Below are 21061 nucleotides of genomic sequence, written 5' to 3' on the forward strand. Positions count from 1 at the left end.
CTTCAAAATGGTATAAAAGTTATCTAAACCAATATAAAGCCAAAACGAGTGATTTAAATTTGTATTCACTGTGTACATTTGATACATAATTGAATAAAAACGTACTTGATAAAACAGAGGTTCTAGCTTCTGATTGGTCGATACAGTAATAGCTATGACACAAAACCCCATGTTCAAAATATAAAGATGAGCAAAAAGGGTCTGAAAGAAAGGCTGACCTGAAGTGGCAGAGGCGTTGGTGGGGGTGGAAGCTCCTGCCTGGTTACGTGCATGAGCAGGAATTAGGATAGAGGCCAGGGATGGGTTACTGGACAGCTCTGAGTCAAGTCAAACAAACAACACCAAAAGCTGACTACCTTGCATTTGACAGAACGTTTCTTCATAAGAGCACATGCCAAGTAAGGCCTTACCTTGAGTTGTGAAGTTGAATAAGGATGGTTTCTCACGCCCGTTAGGAAGTTTAACATTGGGATCCCGCAGCTCATCAAAGAAGGAGTGAGCGCAGGCCTCTAGCGGGGTCAGCCGAGCGGTCGGGGTGTACTCCAACAGCCGCGAGCACAACGCAATGGCTTCAGGAGGCGTACGTGGCCGAAACACCTGCCGAGACAATTCAGAAGTTTACTAAGACTCTCTTAGTCAAGTGTATCTTTGTAGTATGAATAAATTCTAACACTTTATTTTCAGAGTCCGTGTTACACGTCACATGTACTTACTGTTACCACAACAATAAATAACCATATTTTTCGGACTATAAGTCGCACCTGAGTATAAGTCGCATCAGTCCAAAAATACGTCATGACGAGGAAAAAACATATATAAGTCGCACTGGACTATTAGTCGCATTTATTGAGAACCAAGAACCAAGAGAAAACATTACCGTCTACAGCCGCGAGAGGGCGCTCTATGTCTTCAGTGTAGACTACAGGAGTATTGAGCAGCATAGAGCGCCCCCTCACGGCTGTAGAGGGTAATGTTTTCTATTGGTTCATTTCTCTTGGTTCATGTCAAATTAATTTTGATAAATAAGTCACACCTGACTATAAGTTGCAGGACCAGCCAAACTATGAAAAGGAGTGCGACTTATAGTCTGGAAAATACGGTATGCAGAATTACGTGCAAGTAACCCTAAGCCAAATCCTAACTATATATTAAGTATATGTAGCTAATTAATAGTCAGATAAAGTCTAACCAAATTATGCATAAATACATGATTAAAAAGTGTGCATTCAGACCTTTTTTGAAAGAATAACCACATTATGACACTATTGCATAAGCTTTCTCCGTTCTATCTGAACGATCACTCGTTCATATGCACATGATTTCGCGATTAATAAAGTCATGACATGTCTGTAGCTAGCTATGGATGTTTTTGGAATCATTCATAGAATCTGAGTCATCTATGAATCACTTCGGAAATTATCTCACGTAGGCTACACATTTAGGATGATTATATGCATGTTATTTTACAAACGAGGCCCAAGGTTGACATTATAACAGCCTGCCTTGAACAGGGTGACATGGTGTCCTGTAATGGGCTGCTAAAGAAGCTGTAGACTTTCTCCTGGTTTATTAAGGACGAAATGCTCACATGGTTTTGGTAGCTTTACGTCTTTAAGGTGTTTGAAGTGCAAGAAGTGCAGTAATGGAAACAAGACTTGTTTATATCTGGCTCAAGCTCTGGTTTACAGGAAGCGGAAGAAAGGGAAGGTTTGAGTCATATGCATTGGGGCATATCCTGTGCAGAAGGTAAGAGTGTGTTGAAGGGAGGGGTCTGATTGGAGGATAAGACCAAACACACCCTGCAGCTCAGCTGTATAATTCAGACAATGACCACCAGAGGGCGCATGAGAAGTCCTGCTACTATACTTCATGTGGACTACAGTGGAGGGTACATTTACTAGTATAATGGCCAGACAAAAATATCAGTTTGAGATCTGCATCACAGTTTTCAAGAATGAAACGTTTTTTTAAAGCAATAAATACAATAATTTTGTTTGTGTACATTTCCCTTTCTAATCATACCGAAGAAAAGTACTAAGACTCATTACCAGTTATAACATGTCCATCTGTAACAGTTCATTTGTCCTTCAGATTTGATTTCAAATGAATCAGCAAGTTCAGTTTGATGTGCATGCAAACATTTTCATTTGCAAGGCATAACATACCCAACTGTTCAAGGGTTTGGGGTCAGTAGGATTTTGTCATATTTATGAAAGAAATCTTTCATGCTGACAGAAGTGCCATTTTATTCGATGTTATCTATTTGAATATATTTTAAAATATAATTTATTCCTGTGATTTCAAAGCTGAATTAATCCAGCATCATTACTCCAGTCTTCAGTGTCACATGATCCTTCAGAAATCACTCTAATATTCTGCTCAAGAAACATTTCAGATTATTATTAATGTTCTAACATTTTGTAGAAACAATGATATATTTTTTTCAGGATTGGATAAATAAAAAGTTGAAAAGAACAGCATTTATTTAAAACAACAATTAATGCACCCATGCTGAATAAAACTATGAACTGCTTTTAAAAACATCTTACTGACCCAAACTATTGAAAAGTACTGGTTACCACAATCCAAAAACCACAGAGTGAACAACAACTGTGAAAATGTGTAATGAAGTCAGCATGCAATGTAGAGCATGTCTGATGAGGTCATTCAATTCAAATGGACATGAGGATGTGACATCACTGACCGACATCAGCTCTGTTCCAAAACCTAAGCATGCAGCCGCCTTCTTATAACACAAAGCACACAGATACTGAGTAAGATAAGCAGTTTTCAAACTATTTTTATTGATCAGTTTTATTTAGTATTGAATAAACCACAGTCATATTTATAGTACATGTAACAAACATAACGTTTATAATTCCTCTTTCCATTTCAGATTTTTTTTTCACCTTCTCCTTTCTAGATCAGGCTATCTTAGGAGGCAGCATAATTAGTCCGCCTACCTTTTCTGAACCAGACTTCCTATGTAGGCAGCTCACTAGGACTGGGAACAGACTGTAAGGTCACTTGGCTAAGCATTACAACAGAGCTCAGAAAGAAGACGTCTACATACAGTACAGACAATCCTGACTCTAATGTTCCTTCTCACAACAACCAGTTGAGAAGTACGTGTCAAAGAGCACTAAATGAAACGCAGTCGGCGAGGCCTGTGTGGTGCAGACGTCTGGGTGATGTGAATGGAGTCGGGACAATGAGTCGAGCGGACGGCTGGAGGTGGAGGGCGGCTGTGCTAGAAGTAGTAAAACAGTTGTCTTGTACCTGTTTACTCACCTTAGTCCATGGGTGGGCCTTAATCTGCGGGAACTTGAACTCGGTGTAGTTTGGGTTCATTTCCCGAATCTGCTCCCGTGTGGGGGTGCCCAGCACCTGAGACCACAAACACACACAAACACACTCAACATAAATAGCTGTTTGTGAACTGAAGTTTCTGAAAAATTACTGAAATGCTGTGTGATGCATTGTTTGTTAAAAAGAAGTATAGTTTTAAATACTTTTAAAAAGAGCACTTATCATGATAATAAATACTTATTATCCCATAATTTACTCCCCCTCAAGCCATCCTAGGTGTATACAACCTTCTTATTTCAGACAAATAAGATCAGCGTTATATTAAAAATGTCCTGGCTCTTCCAAGCTTTATAATGGCAGTAAATGGGTGTCGAAAATTTAAACCCCCAAAAACTACATCCATCCATCATAAAAAGTGCTCCACACAGCCCAGGAGTTAATAAAGGCCTTATGAAGTGAAACAAAGCACTTAAGTACGAATTAGTGATGGCCGGATCAGGTTTTTTGTGCCCTTGATCAAATCCCATTCATTGAATATTGAGTACCTGCCGATACCGAGTCCTGATCTGATTCTTGTAAATTCCTACAGGAATGTATGCTTAGTGCAATATCTACAGAGTTGTGCAGAGAGTAAAATAAATAAATGCATGATGTATGTTTGTGTATCTTACAAGACACACTCTCTATGTATATACATATATGCACACATTGTAAACAGAATATGTTGTAAACAGACTTTGTGGCCACAATTATGAATATGGGACTACTGATATAAACTTCTTGTGTTTTAATATGTACAATAAGCAGAATAATTGCAACAAAAAGTGGAGAAATGGTCAGAAAGAATGAAGCTCGTACTATCAACAAAACATAACGTGTTATTACAACGAAATCTCTGAAAGTCTGAAGGCTGATACAAGTTAACAATAAATGAATGAGTGATCGTTACAAAAGTGCACATAAAATACACTGAACAAGGAAGCTCAAACATGTGTGACAAGCTAGAACAGACCTCGAATGGAACGCACAGGATTGTGGGATATCAAAGGCAGCGTAAACAAAACTTGGTTCTCACCAGACTAGTGTATTCTCACCAGGGTTTTCCATCTGCTGGAACACCTCTCTCTTGTGAATACACCGCTTCACTTCAGAAAGCCTCTATTAACCCCCGCAGCCATGTGGAGCACTTCTTAAGATGGATGGATGCACTTTTTTTGGCTTAAAATCTCAACCCCCATTCACTGCCATTATAAAGCTTAATTTTCATTTTTGGGTGAACTACCCCTTTCAGTATGTATTATACCAACCCTTTTCAGTATATCCTATCAGTATAATATATATAATTTCACATTTACTTCTAGTGTTGTTAAAATTTACTGATGAATATACTAACAGGCATTCACGGTAAACTAAAATACACTTTGATGTAATTTCTATTGAAACTTCCATTGAATGTACTAGTAAGAGTGATAAGTTTTCAGATAGTTCACCTTACAAAACTGTTACAAAAAACCCATAAATCATGTTAACAGTCTTGTATGAAACTCTCAATCTAACTCAACCAACTGTTACGCAGCAATTGTTGCTCTTCCTACAGACTCATGCACACACCGTGAGATTAAATCACAGTTTTACAGAAGTGGTGGCGGTGGTGTTGGCGGCTGTACCTTGATGATTTCCACCAGCTGATCCACTCCACTGTCCCCGGGGAAAATGGGCTGTCCCAGCAACAGTTCTGCCAGCACGCAGCCAGCTGACCACACGTCTGCAGTGAAAGCAGGTCAGAGAGATGCTGATTAGCCAGAGGTCATCCTAAACTCACTGTATGGCCTTGCAAAATCACCAACAACACATCAAACTAAAAAAGCACAAAATAGTGGTCTACATGAGTGAAAAAATCCACCAGTTCATGAAAGATCCTTCAGCTTCATAATCTTTTTTATAGAGCCTATTTTCTGAAAGAATGGTCAAATGATTTGACTTTTCATTGGTTGATAGAATATTTAGAGATCAAGGTGGCCACTATCATGTAAAACCAATTTAATCTCAGTCAATAAAAATGTGAAAGGAGATAAATAAATAAATAAACATAACTAAAGCAACTAAAATTACATCAACAAGAGTTTAGTCAAGATATATAGATCAAAATGCAAATGTGAATTATTCAGACTGTAGATAATTACTGATAGTCCCAGAATTACGCTGATATTTGGCCTAGCTGATATATATCAGTGCATTTTCTTGTGCAAAAGGAGCACAATCAATTGTTTTGAACGTGTACTTCACATCTTTAAAGTACAGTAGATTTTTTTAAACTGTATTTGCAGATAATATCAATTAATAAATCAAAAGGCAAAATCAAAAGTGTACTTAAAGAGTTCCCTTTCATGTATGTTTCTTAACACACTTAAAAAATGCACTGTGTAATGTTACATTTTTAAAAATCAATATTTTGTTGAGTTTTATGTGTTATCTAATACACTGAAGCACAGGTAAAATACTCAGTTTAATAACTTTAGTTCATAAACATGCATCATTAATTCTGAAATTATTGTTATTATGATTAAAATTAAAGATAAACTTGAGACCTGATGAAGTGTGCCAAAAAAACGAACTAAAAACTAAATAATGTTTAGCTAACTGCATTTGTTATAAATCCAAAATACAAAAACCTTTTATTCAAATGCAAATAACATGCAATTAAGTGTCCGGAAACATTTTATTTACTTAATAACACTTTTAAAAAATGCTTCAGTACACTTCTTTTCACAGGGGCCACTTTTGTCATAAATTTGCATATTTATCATGATAAGAGGTGATAGCAACATAACAGAGGAATAGTTTTTTTTTAAGAAGAAATGATTTGCATGGCAGAACGATTAAAGCCCATGTACCTATGCTGGAGGTGTAGTCGGTTGCTCCAAAGATGAGTTCGGGAGCTCTGTAGTACCGTGAGCATATGTAGGAGACATTGGGCTCCCCACGTACTAACTGCTTAGCACTGCGAACAAAAAGACAGATTGATCAATCTCTGATCACACACATCACCATTTCATTAAACTATTCTGTCTTGTGGAGTTCATTGGCAGGATAAACCCCTAAAAGTCACCTAAATGAGCTTAGAGATCTAAAGTGACCAGAGAGCTAAAGGTGATTTCTTTTGTTTCGATAGCAAGCAAGTTGCTAACATTTTTAAAGCATCTCAAGGCCACTTGCAATGTACATGAGGACTGCTGCTAATATGTGTCCTCATTCAAGGAAAATGTACATTATGTTTTTGTATAAGTCCTCAGTATAAGGTATTCATTAACAAGAGGCAAAATCGCACGTCCTAGTTTTCAGACGCAAGGCAAAGGAGAAATGGATACCCGAATATCACGTCACCTAAAATCTTCACTAGTATTCTTAGGCAGGAAAATGTTAATATCAGGCTAAATGAAAAGGCTGAGGTCAGCACAGATATCTCTGAGCAGAGCGAAGCCATCTGGAGGCCTCTGGCGAGGTGTAAATACGGGATTATCAGGTTAAATGCAGTGAAGTGTTGCTTTCAGTTCACAGATCCACTGGGGCCGCACTAGACCTTTGAAAGGTTATCAGAAAAAGGTTGTATCCTATGAATTGGCTATCAAGAGATTGCCAACTGACCTGCCAAAGTCACAGAGTTTGAGCACGGCCGTGTCTGGGTCCAGCAAAAGATTCTGCGGTTTGATGTCCCGATGGCAGATCCCAAAGGAATGGATGTAGGCCAGACTCCTGAAGAGCTGGTACATGTACAGCTGGGAAGTAGATATACACCAGTCGTGAGGTTAGTAAAGCAGTCAATAAAAACAGGTCACAAAAAAAAGGTACCCTAAAAAATGCATAAAAATGTTGTTTCAAATCCAAATGACTTTCTTTTGTCCATGGAACACAAAAGGTGAATTTCTGAACAATATAATGCTTTGTTGCATATAATGAAAGTGCAACAAAGTGGGGACCGGTGTAATCAAGACTGAAAATGATTTAAAAACCACCGCAATACATTTTAATGGTCATAAAAGTTGTCTATTTGACTATTCTGAAGTGATATGGCACCACTGACATTAATGGCATTTTATCATATCCAGTTGTCCATTTTTGGAGCTTTGAAAGAGGGGAAGATTATCAGAGAATAATGATTTTTGATCTGTTCATTACCAAGACTTGGAATAAAGTTCATGACTAATATGGAGTACTTTTATGCTTCTCTTATGGTGGAGAGTCCTTAGTCTAAATTCACATTCATTATATGCAAATGTTTTTTTTTTTTTGGAATAGCTAGACTATTGTATATTCTTCATAAAAAATTCTCATGGAGTTACAAAATCCAATTAATTTACCTGATGTTTTCAGGTTTAGAAATCAGATAGTCTGTCATTAATTCCTCACCCTCATGTCATTCCAAACCCGTAAGAAACCCGTTCATTTTCAAAACACAAATAAAGATATTTCTATGCTTTGAAAGCAGACATGATGTCATCACACAGGAGGAGGGGGAAGAAATGCCAACACACACTCGGCTGACCCATAAACTCACCAGTGGGAACAAAACCTAAGGCTTTCATTCTGGATGTACACAAACACACATAAGGAAGCATTAGGAACGATCCGCACCTTCACATAAACCATGGGAAGGGTCTGCTTAGCGCGGCTGTAGTGTCTCGCCACTCTGTAGACGGTCTCAGGGACGTAGTCCAGAACCAAATTCAGATACACCTCATCCTTCTGTGGACAGAGAACAAGAAAGCAAATACTTCCAGTCAGAGAGCTAAAAGTGTCAGGCTTTATAGCACATACGTACATAACTTCAGTGAATCTATATATAAAACCAGCTCAAGATAATGACTCTGAGTCAATGTCTATACTAAAAATGTCCCATACTCCCCATCCCTCCATATATCTCCATGACTGAACAAGCAGCTTGCGAACCGTAAAGAAAAGCTCATTCTCTGGCATGACATCATTGTGGACGTTGACTGCCATGCATTGTGTAAAACCGTGCCTGAAAGCGAACGATGATGATCATTTTTACATAACACACATGCTCAGACATTGAAGTCATATCCTCCTGAAGAACTAAAGAAAGGGAAGAGCTCAATAGGGTGGCCTACAGGGCCACTCTGCCCCCACGTCTGATGTCACATCCTGTCTATTATGTTCTTCTTCCTTCCTCCACAGGTTTAGCTGTAAGAGAGTCTATTTCTGCTGGATCTGACATTCCTGAGCTCATTTACTTGAGTCAAACCAAACAACTCTACTACACCTGTCAAGAAAACCAACAAAATAAAGTTATATGCGTAAAACCAAAACGATAATGTTAGAATTTTTATTTTTGGGTGAAATAATCCCTATATATATATATATATATATATATACATATATATATATATATATATATATACATATATATATATATATATATATATACATATATATATATATATATATATATATATATATATATATATATATATATATATATATATATAGGGATTATTTCACCCAAAAATAAAAATTCTAACATTATCGTTTTGGTTTTACGCATATAACTTTATTTTGTTGATTAAATGAAATATAAACCATTTTATAAACCATATAACCATTTTAGCCAGGAATTTTTTAATGTATTTATTTAATTTTTGACAGCCTCTTTTTCCATTATGTAAACCAGCACTCCAAAATTTTTGTGATGTATCTTCTTTGGTGTTTCACTAGAGCAAGAAATGTTTTAAAGGAAGGTGAATTAACAATAAAATTTGGTAAATTTATTAATATCTGGGTCAAATCTGAAAAAATATTTCTAGTAACGCAAGTAGTAAAATAAATAAATCTTGAAAATAAATAAATAGAAGTTACTCTGATAAAAGCATGGAGATGCTTTAATATGAGATGCATCAATATGAAACATATAACGATATATAAAAGATATAAAATATACAAGATATGAAATATAAAAGTATTATTTGAAATAAACAAAAAATAAAATAAACATCTGTCACCATCTACATAATTTTCATGGTATATAAAATTCCTCTGTTGAAAAATAAAACATTGGTACCATAATGTGGTAATATATGTATATATATTTTTCGAGTTCTACACTGTTTTGACATCTACATTTTTCACTTATATAACATTGTTTTGTTGAATAAATGAAAAATAAATCATAAAAGTACCATCATTTGGTCATAGTAGTCATTTTAGCTTGGCTTTTTTGTCTTTGTGTGTCTTGTGTTTCATGACAGTGTGAAAATCATAAGGTTTAGAGCAACTAAATAATGACAAGTTTTAGTTTTTATAACCTATTCCTTTATCAAAATCTGCATTAAATCTGAAAAAATAATTACAAGTATCAATAAATTAATTAATTATAAAAAATATAAGTATATATACTTATACAAGTTCCAAGCGACAAACTATTCAGTGACTGCTGCTCTTCACGAATCTGTCAGTGCCACTGTTTCTCTCGTACAGAGTCATTTATCTTTCTCCGCTTTGACTCTGACTTGATTGATAAGTAATCTCTAATAACAGTTGTTAGATTTTCTAAAAAAAAAAAATTTTGAAAAAAAAAAAAAAAAAAAAACCAAACCAACCCCTAACTGTGCTGTGCAGCTAAAATTAGTGATAGCGATGACTAACGCTCCACCTCACTACAGCATCAGCATCACTTCCTCAATTACAGCCGATCGGAGGGGCTCTGAGATGCTCCCATCAGATTACAGAGCTATGTGATTGGCTGCAGCTCTGTGGCCACATGACACTTGTGAGCGTGTGATTGGGTGATCTGTAGTCAATGTCTCCGTCAGTGAGCGAGCCACAGGTAGAGACTCATCTGTCCCCAGGCCCTGCTTTTACAGTCTCTTCCACAAACAGCTCCCGTCAGAGCCAAACGCACAGGGAGGTGACCCTATATGCACTAATCTCAGGGTGTAAAATTCCAGTAAAACTAGTAAAGCTGAAAATTCTAACTGAAGATAAATTCTAGTGCGTCTAGTGAAACTCCAGACTGGTTTGGAAAACAGTGGAATAAAAAAATATATGAATATGATATATGAATCTGATTCCACTTAACGATTCTGTTTCTTTAGTGAGCCAACTAATGATTGTTGTAGTCCTAAATTCTTGAGAAGTGGGTTGTAAAGACTAAACGTAACAGTGCTATTACTGTTAACTTATTCGATTGCTATTTTTATGACCTTTTCTCACCGATTGGTTCATTAGACTGATCAAACTGAAAATTCAGTAAACAGGGAATCAAGACAGCTTCGTCTGATTCAATACATGGAACATGTTCATAAGAGCTTTGCGAATAAATCTATTTTAAAAAAATACGGAAGTCTATATGTATGTAGCATATTCAAGAGTCCTTCTCTCTCTACCACTCTCTCTCTTCCTATTTGTGTCTGAGTCGTCTATGTAGATGTATTTTTTGACTCATCCGGTCTTGTGTGGCTCCACTGTGGGGAAAATTCAGCGGGCACTAAGTATGGCAGAGAGATCATAGGTACCAACGGCTGGCTGGTGGTTGTCAAGGCCCAGCAATCTCCTCATGTGTCAGTACCTCTCGAAATACTCTGTAACACCATTCATAAATGGACGGTTTTAATATGTTCTGTCGGTTAAGCTCAAAGTCTCCAGCTCAATCAGCTGAATGTGCTGACATATACACACTAATACCACACACACACACACACATTTCTGTTTTAAAACCTATTGACCTGCTATGTAGGCGGCATTTTAAAGCATAAAACGCACTCTAGACATACAAGCGGTTTCAAAATGCCAGTTTTTATAGAATAGACTTTAAAGTTTTCAAGTACACAAGTGCACATTTAGTTCATTTAAACACTATGTATTTACAAGGGAAGGACTTTGTCACTAATACATCTTTCAAGGAAAACTCAGCTATATAACCTCATTGTCATTGAGACAAAATTATATTATTAATAAAAAATCCTGCTAAATAACCTGTAATGTTATAAAAATATTACATACCTTAAAAACTTGAATAAATGGTAAAAAAAATTCTAGCAAAAATATCAAAGTAACAAAAAAATGCACAAAGAACTTTTATGGAGATTTTTCCATCTATAGGTTTTTCCCTTTTCTTTGTAAATTAAGTGTGCACACTATTGCTGAAAAACGCAATCACTACTTATTAGTCAGATGTCCTTATGGATAAAGGCACAGACATCTAAACAAGGTCATGTCTGCAGATGAAACTTTGTTTGTAGAAGCATGTTTTAAATTTGAACTAGCACCTCGTGACTACACCACGTTATGTACAAGAAGCTACAAAACACACAGGCGCAAGTTGAATGTACAAAACATGGTGACATTAATTAAATATAATGCGCAATATATTGCGTCACCAAAAATTATTGGGGTCATGTACATATATTGTGCAATAAGTCTATATATATCGATTATTGCGACAGGCCTAACTGTCAGACCCTGCAAATGAGGTTCTAATTCACTAAGGATGCTGCTTTCAAAGTCTACAGTGTGTGGTCTGAACAGCAAGTCTGCTCACTATGTTTTGAAACAGAGCCTGTGACTGTAGTGAGAGTCATCTGAAGGGGTCTAGCGTCAGGCTCCAGAGCTGAGTACTGTCCACATTGTACAACAACACTTCTACTAATCGTGCCACTTAGCAGAAGTGGAAGTTGTTTGGAGAGAGAGAGCAGACCAGGTCCAGACATGACGCCACCTCATCTATGTCAAACAGTCTCTTTTCAAGCCTGATTTTAATCTCTTTCTCTCTCTCCAGGCCTACGTCATCCTCTTTTCTCGATCTTTGTGTTTTATCTCTCCATGAGATGCTCTGGGCTCTGATTTCATGGTGGTTTACACTAGACAAAAAAACACAGCGCAGCTGCTAAAATTACAGTATAGGGAGAAGCTAGACAGTCTACAGGCTGACCGCTGGGCGCTGTGAAGGTAGAAATGTGTGGGGACTGAGCTGAAACATTTATGGTGCTGATGGAGGTTTACAGCATAGAAAGCTTCATTGATCTCGATGGCAGTGATTTAGCTGCATTGCTTCAGTTTTGTCTGGTGTAGATGCATTGTAACGTTTGTTTACACTAAGAATGATAACTTTATTAGTGTCCACACCAACAAATGATAATGTTTTCTTTATTATAAGCGCATGCTGCAGTTTTGTCCTCTGGAAGATGCGATCTGAGGGTCTGATTTATCAAATGCACCAAACCTTGGTTCCACTTTCGAGTACTTAGATTTGTGCACATAACATTTTCCCAGAAGCAGTCGTCTATGTTGTTTACTATGAAGTCACTTTTGTTATTGTTTGTTCGGGGAGGACTTACAGACCACAATATCAGTGTGATCTTGTGTTACTTCCTTATCACTTCTCGCGTGCATTTGGTTATGCGGCAACTGAATGCTAGGGTTGGCTAATGATGCTTTTGATAAAACGCAGCAGTTCAGCACAGCTAGTGGCAGAGAAACTACACACTGCACCTTTAAGCTCAGAAAAGAGAAAGCATTTAATATTTAAAAAAATTGACACCTTTCACCTTTAACATAAAAGTCATGATGGTCAAATGTCAAGGGTTTCTTCTCAGTGAGAGGACTGTTGCCATATCATTAGCATCATAGACACAACTGTCTGTCTCCACATTCTTCATCTCTCTCTCTTCTCTTCCTTTCAGGCCTAGAGTTTTTATTATTATTATTTTGTGGTCCTGTTCTCCATGCACTCCCTGTCAGCCTTTACCCCGGTGCTCTGTGATTCTGGGTTACAGAGAGGCCAGGCATGCATGAGCGGAAACCAGCTACTGACGTTTCGAAAGCATGTTTCTCAGAGAAGAAAAAAACGGTGGTCAGGTGTTTTTGCAAAGTCACGGCGTGTGGGCGAGAGGTCGAGAGGGTATATGTGATAAAAACGAGACCAAGAGAGACAGAGAGGTACGTAGATGTGTGGTTGGAGGTCAGGCCTTGCTGCAGCGTTGACAGTATTTATGTGTGTGCGTCTCTTAATATCTCAGTCAGAGATATCTGTGTCAGGTCTATATATGCCTAGCAGATAAAGCAGATAATCACATGGGCACAAGTTCTCAGAGTGGATTTCTGTCGGGTCAGCATCTGGACGCCATTAGACTCCATTAGAGATTAACAAACACAGAGAGGCATGGGCCAAATAGTTCATAAATCTCTTAATATTATTAATTTATTGATTTTCTTTCTTAAAGCTATTTGACTACATTAAATATATAAACCTTACCATTAAAAACTTGACAATGAAGACTGGAATTTTAATGTTGAACATTCAGCTTTGACATCACAATAAATTACATTCTAAAATATATTATTTTGATAATTTTTCTTAATATTGGTGTTCTTACTTTATTTTTGAACAAATAATTGTCTGAGACGTCTTTCAAAACATTTAAAAATCTTTCTGGGCCCAGTCTTTTGAACGGTAGTGTTTGTTTTGATATTCATGTATTTTAATTATCTATATTTCTTATGTATTTCTATGTATATATTTAGTAATATAGCCATGCATGCTAATAAATCGACACATGTTGTTACAAAAATATATATACAGTTTAAACTCATTTGCAAACGTGAATAGAACTTACCAACATGAAAAACATTTTGTTAGTTTAAATCAGAATTGGATTTAGATTTTGGAACATCTCTGAACTCTCAAATGCATAGCTAAATAAAAATCACTCTAAAATTATTGCAACAAGATGTTGCTTAATTTTAGTTCAACAGCAAGTTTGAAGTATACTGTGAATATTTATTGTATATTCACAGTGTCCTGGTTCAGAGATATGGCACTGAAAAGGACCGCACAAAAACACACCGTGAGATAGAAAAGAAGATGAAGTGATACACTTGCCTTATCTCCACTGGAGTAGAAGAAGTAACGCAGACGCACAATGTTGCAGTGGTCCAGTTTTCTCATGATCTGAAGCTCCCGGTTCTGCAAGAAAACACAAACAAGAATACAGTTTGACTGAAGCTAATAATATGTTCAGCTGTGCATAGACTAGTACTCTGAGCTCAGTTTACCACCTTTTACCATATTTAAATCCCCCACACTCATTACAGAAATAGTGTAAAAACTCCAAAGATGCCATATGGGCTCACTGATGTCCCTTTGAAGCCTTGTGATCCAGCAAAAACTATACATTTGGAAGTAAATTCCTTTTATTTATTCATTAACACTAAACTGCTGAAAAAAAACTATGATAATGGCGGATACATGTTAAGTGCAATTCAAATAAAACACACACACACAGCAACCAATAAAGTCCTTGAGAGTTCCCCGTCTAGAGGACTTGGGTCAGTTTCTGACCCACATCTGACCAGAATAATAGACCAAAATAGAGCAACTGGAATGGCCCGTAACCATAACAACCAGCGTCATCTGGCAGCTTCCATGAGAGAAACTGGCTAATCGACGATTTTATTTAAAGCACCACCCACATGGTGTGCGTCTGAGAGAGATGCTTCCTCTACTTCCAATGAGAGCAGCAGAAGGTGACAGCAGGGCATTAACTACATGAAGACTTCATATCTGATACAACTTCAAGACCTTTGAGGATTTGTTTAGTCAAGGCCACGCTCACAAAATAGCAGGGCAAATACATTAAATGTCTGTTTGGATGCATGGTGAAGCGTTTGTATAAAACTAAGTCCACTTCTGGGTTAAAGTGGTCACTTTGGTATGGTGGCGATTAGTATGAAAGGAATCTGTACAGACTGCTTCACATGCTATCATTTAAATCAATGCTTGGTCACAATAATTATACAATAGTGCATTTATTATAGATCTTTCTCTCTGAATACATTGGCTTTGCACAGCAGCCTGAATCCTTCACATCTCTTGAAATGCATTTATCAGACAAATCCATGCACATTTTAAAAACATTACTGTGTGAAACAAATGCTTTAGTCTTACAGTATAAATGCAGTCTATTTGACCTGCTGCTGTGTATTACTGACTAGAAAAAGATCGCTTGGTCGAATTATTTCATTTATTTTAGTTCTTCAATATTGTTTGCTTTAATAAGCACTTGACAAAAAAAACTGAAGCAATATGTATATGATTGGGAAATATGTGAAAGCATGTACTAATTAAATAGTAAATGTATATTAATATTTACTACAGAAAATGTAAAGTTGTGCATTTAGTACATTTAGTTTTGGTTTCTGCTGTAGTATAGTAATTTTGAAATTACTGAATATACTGAAGTTTTGGTATCCTGACAATGAAGTTGTGAAAAGTCACCTGCGGGGACAGAGGGAGGGGTGTGGAATCAAACTTGGGTTTGTGTGTGTGTGTAGAGACTCTGTTAGCCTGTAACTCAATCACAATCACACGGTGGGTGGTAATTTGTGAATACACTAGTCTCTGCCAACTCTGCATACAGTCACTCTCATCAGGGAGCACTACACAAATACATCGCTTTGCTTCAGAAAGCCTTTATTAACTCCCAGATCCGTATGGAGCACTTTTTATGATGGATGGATGCACTTTTTTGGGCTTCAAAAGCTCAACCGCCATTCACTGCCATTATAAAGCTTGGAAGAGCTGGAACATGGTTCATTTAAACATTGTATTTATCTGAAAGAAGTAAGTCATATACACTAAGGATGGCTTGAGGTTGAGTAAATCAGTGTAATTTTTATTTCTTGGTGAACTATCACTTTAACAGTTACTCTTTCTTGTGATCATTTGGTGAAAATCTGGTCTCAAACATTTATCAGATTGAATGTACTTGCTTACAATGGCTGTGAGCTTAAAGTGATGGTTTCTCTCATTAAAATTTAACAATTTTATGTTATTTTACAGAATATACATGAATACTGAAATAAACATGTTCAAAAGGCTGAAAAATATTCTTAGAATAAGCAAAAATTTAATATTTTAGCAACTGTTCATTGCGCAGCCCACTAAAACAGTTATAGTTGGTTGGTATTGGTATATATTTATAGTTATAATTTTTAAGGAGAAAGCAAATAGTACCTTCGCTTCATGCACACAGCCAAGTACACAACCACTTTCATGGAAACTGATCGATTCCTCTGAAAAGCCCCCATTACATCACTTCAGCTGCACTATTACATCACACAAGCATTTGCGTAACCTAAAAGCAGCAGTGTTGATTACTGGCTTCAGCTGACAAAATCAGTAGATTGATGCATGCATATAACAAATAATACACGTATCCACTGAATTCAAAGTAAGAAGTTTGTGTGACACCGAATATTGAGACTGTTCTTGCATACTAATGTCATGTATATATGTGTGTGTTTATTGCAGGGTAAAGGTCATACAGATAAACACTCCTACAGATACTGACACACTTCACACGTACAGATCCTCTCTCGGACAAACAAGAAAGGGAGCAAACTCCACTGAAGAGAAAGGTGGAAAAGACTGACAGATATAACCAGGGTTGCTAAGTCTCACACATTTGGCTCTCACTCTGCACATGTAAATCTCACGCCAAACTAGCAACTGCTTGAAATAGTTAATTTGAAACCTTCCGTGGTATTGTAAGCTCATGTTTGAGCTGCTTGAATACATGTTCTTATTAATAAATTAATTTTTTCTTCATTTTTTAGCATTTGCAGTGTAATAAAAATGTCTTTGTCCATGAAAGTAAAACACTTTTTTAAGTAAAGGTTATTGTAACCGGTATTTTTCCAATTCATTTTATGGTCATGACATGAGAAACAAAATTTCAAGAAGCAGTAAACCTAGTTGTCTTTGCTTACCTGCTACTGAAATTGTTTTGGGCCCCTCTAGGCCTGAAGGCCCCTAGAATTGTTCCCACTTGCCACCATATTAACGACAGTAGTCCTGGAACCAATGGGTCTCATTCATGAAACACGAGCAGAACGAATTTTTGTGTAAATCGCGTGTAAAGTAGTTTTGGCGTAAATTTTCGGATTCATTAAAACGTTCGTATTTTCCAAATGTTAGTTGGTACGAAAGAAATCTACACCTGCTCCCAGCCACGCGTAAATAGTGCGTTTAACGTCTGAACGTTTTGCTCATTAATACGGCTGCATTTTAATTCACCTTAATCGGGTACATATTTACACAGCATTTTGAAAAAAATATATTATATATATTAATTACATACGGTTTTTCTTTTAACTTTTATTATGAGAGCCAGTAATAGGATCTGTAATATGCTGCCAAACTTCCTTTTTTAGGACCTGATACGCCGCTTGAAAATTAAATGGCGTTTTGAATGAACTTCTGATAATAAAACTTCAATTTCTGCAGCTGAGAAATGTTTGTTTTTCAGTCGCTTTTGAGAAGACATGTTGAAATCCTTCGTTTGGTGTCATAATATGATGCTCACATATAGTTGTCAGTCGGATTTAATGGGAGGGATTTATGGTAATTGAGAGTGAGCGTGCACGCGCGTCCCATTTACGACTGATTGAAATTCATTAACACACACACACATTTCACTATCACATCTGACGTTTACGAAGATTTTGTGAATCAGGAGAAGAGTTTTCGGGAAGTTCTCTTTACGCGCAAATCACTCAGATATTTACTCGTATATTTACGAATGTTTCATGAATGAGACCCACTGAGTGTAGACTTTGCTGTTTCATCTGGAGCAAAAGTGTGACCCACTGGCCTTTTACTTCAAAATACAGTGAATTTGCCCAAAAGGTATAATCATGCCTGTACCTTTTAGAAGAACCTATCTGTTGGAAATGTGCCAATGATGACTTAAAATGCCGCACTATCACCCTAGAAGACCTGACAAAGTGTCAATGGAAAGGGCACACAGCTTCACAGACAACACACACACACACACCAGTGTGTCGATATCTCTGTCAGGTCACTGTACACACGCTGTCCTTCATATGTGACTCATTCTGTCTCACACATGCCACACTGATGCACTACAGCTCTCTGATGGACATGGCTCATCCACGCTGGTCACTGTCCCAACGAAACAAAGTCAACTTTTTCACACTAGCGGAAATCGCTCGCTGACATGAGTGACCTACATTTCATTTACACCACCTTCTGATCTTACAGTCACTCTCAGCATGACTGTATTTATGTGTCTCTGCACAGGAGAGGTGACATCCTTCTCCTGTCAATCACACTTTTTTGCAGCAATATATATAAAAGAGATGATGCCTGTCATCTGTCCACTTCTTTCTTACTTAAAGTCCACTTCTACTCCAGATGAAACAGCAAAGTCTACACTGATTGGTTCCAGGACTACTGTCGTTAATATGGTGGCAAGTGGGAACAATTTTAGGGGCCTTCAGGCCTAGAGGGGCCCAAAACTATTTCAGTAGCAGGTAAGCAAAGACAACTAGGTTTACTGCTCCTTGACATTTTGTTTCTAATGTCATCACCAGGAAATAAATTGGAAAAATACCCAATAACCTTTACTTAAAAAAGTGTTTTACTTTGATGGACAAAGACACTTTTATTATGCAACAAATGCTAAAAAATGAAGAAAATAAATAAATAATTTATTAATAAGAACATGTATTCAAGCAGCTCAAACATGAGCTAACAATACCACGGAAGGTTTCAAATTAACTCTAAATCTACTGTACTGTATATATATATATATATATATATATATATATATATATATATATATATTTACAGTACAGTAGATTTACTGTATATATATATTAGGGGTGTAACGGTTCACAAAATTCACGGTTCGGTTCGATACGATACACTGATGTCACGGTTCGGTTCGGTTCGGTTCGATACGTTTTAGATACAGCAAAATGTAAAAACATCTCAACTTTTCAGAATGCCGCAAGCGCACCGCGGGTCATGTGACAAGAACTAACCAATCAGCTTCATCCTTTCCCGTAACAACGTTGAGAGCTCAGCCAAGATGAAGGATCAGCTGATCATAGTTGTATATGGATTGCAATTTTGAAATAAATTCAGTAGCAGAGCTACTGCAAGCGATTTTTAGAGCTGCAAATCCATTTATCCTTCGCTGAAATTTCCGCGTCTCATGGAGAGAGCACGTCATTGTTGCTTAGCAAAGACAGACGCCTCATGAGCGCTTCTGCCCAAGCGCTTTGGAAAGGAGGAGAAAGACGCGCTTAGCGTTTTCCATGCGTTTTTAGGCACGATATGTGAACTAAGGCGCTCGCTCACTCAGCACGCGCTGAAGGCTCGTTGCAAAATGTCGAATGCCTTTAACAGACCAGAAATATAAGATCCTAAAATAACCAACAGGTCTGGTGTTTGGGTTGGATTCCCTGTAAGCTATAGTTTCTAAATGCTGCAGGGATAGTTTGCTGCGTGCATGTTTCTCCTTTTTTTCGTCTTTTCCCAGATAGTACTGACGCATATATCCCAGATATTCCCGCTGGTGTTTTTTTTTTTTTTTTTTTATTCCCGCTGGTGTACCCTGTCATGTTGCAGATGCGACATACCGTTGTTTTTTTATCCACCACTCTCTTGCCATCACCATTATAGCTTAAAGGGAATCCAAAGTGCACCCAAACACCAGACCTGTTGGTTATTGGAGGATCTTTAAATACAAAAATGCAGTCTGCATTTTTGTATTTATTGATTGCATATCCAGTTGTCTTGCACCTGGCCCAAATTTGGGTTCATGTGATGTGCACACCACTTCTGTGTGCTCTATTGGAGGATCTTCTCATTTCTAGTCTGTTAAACGCATTGGCTATTTTGCAACGAGCCTTCAGCGCGTACTGAGTGAGCGAGCGCCTGCTGAGTAGCCTAACATAAACATATAAGATGGTGTTTTTTTCTTCTTCGGGAGTGTCATGGGCGTTGCCTGTTACGTTGTTTGGGTTATTGGGCTACCTTGTTGAACGCATATCATTATATTTCTCTCTCTCTCTCTCTTTTTTTTTTTTTTTCAAATATAATTAATTACTCCAACGAACCGTTCGGTATACATAATGCGTACCGCGTACCGAACCGAAAGCGTCGTACCGAACGGTTCAATACGAATACGCGTATCGTTACACCCCTAATATATATATATATATATATATATATATATATATATATATTTACAGTACAGTAGATTCAGAGTTAATTTGGTTCAACCCATAAGGAGGCGGGACAAGTTGCAGGACGATTTGTTGATTGCCTAGTATCTGTTTTTCCTCCCCCAACTGTGAAATTTGATTCAAAACACTGCTTCTCATAACTGTATATTGAACATTGGATATTTTCTGAATGATGGGCAAAACTGCTTGTTGAGGAAACTTGTAGCATTGTATCTGGTTAGGAAACAGTATAATACTTAATACACCTGTATGATCATATCAGTATGTCATTCAGCAAAAATGGATTTAAGAGAAACGATAAACAATAAGAAATGAGATCAAATATAAGATATTAGAGATGAAAGATAAGAGGGTAGCAGTAACCCTGAAGAATAGAAATAAGGGAGCCGATCAAAGAACAGACGTACAAAAAGAAGTAGGGGTGCTCCGATCACGATCGGCCGATCGTTATGCGCACATCTCGTCAGTAAAGCCGGTTTTCTAATCAGCGGTTAATTCCATCAGGTGCATGATTTCTCATAGAGTAGCTGTTACTACACAGAGCCGTTGTTAATAGAGAAGATGCGCAAATCGCGTTAATTTTCAGCGTTTATTGGCCCATCTTCTCAGTTAACAACGGCTCTGTGTAGTAACAGCTGCTCTATGTGAAATCACGCACCTGATGGAATTAACGGCTGATTAG

At 37.3% G+C, this 21061-nt stretch overlaps 1 protein-coding gene across 2 annotated transcripts in view; it reads right to left on the reverse strand.

Moving 5' to 3' along the window:
* The window catches only part of gsk3ba (glycogen synthase kinase 3 beta, genome duplicate a), a 53602-nt gene that overhangs the window by 2950 nt on the left and 29591 nt on the right, over positions 1-21061 (reverse strand). The window contains exons 3-10 of one of the 2 annotated variants that reach the window (XM_026272411.1): positions 14204-14287; positions 7942-8052; positions 6955-7085; positions 6204-6310; positions 4977-5074; positions 3280-3387; positions 411-597; positions 219-317 (exon numbers count right to left, since the gene is read on the reverse strand). In XM_026272411.1, the coding sequence (XP_026128196.1) occupies positions 219-317; positions 411-597; positions 3280-3387; positions 4977-5074; positions 6204-6310; positions 6955-7085; positions 7942-8052; positions 14204-14287 (925 nt within the window). The remainder of the gene's footprint in view (positions 1-218; positions 318-410; positions 598-3279; positions 3388-4976; positions 5075-6203; positions 6311-6954; positions 7086-7941; positions 8053-14203; positions 14288-21061) is intronic. The other variant, XM_026272412.1, reaches the window with a different exon arrangement.

This window comes from Carassius auratus, chromosome 9 (assembly GCF_003368295.1).
Source record: "Carassius auratus strain Wakin chromosome 9, ASM336829v1, whole genome shotgun sequence".
NCBI classification, from domain to species: domain Eukaryota; kingdom Metazoa; phylum Chordata; class Actinopteri; order Cypriniformes; family Cyprinidae; genus Carassius; species Carassius auratus.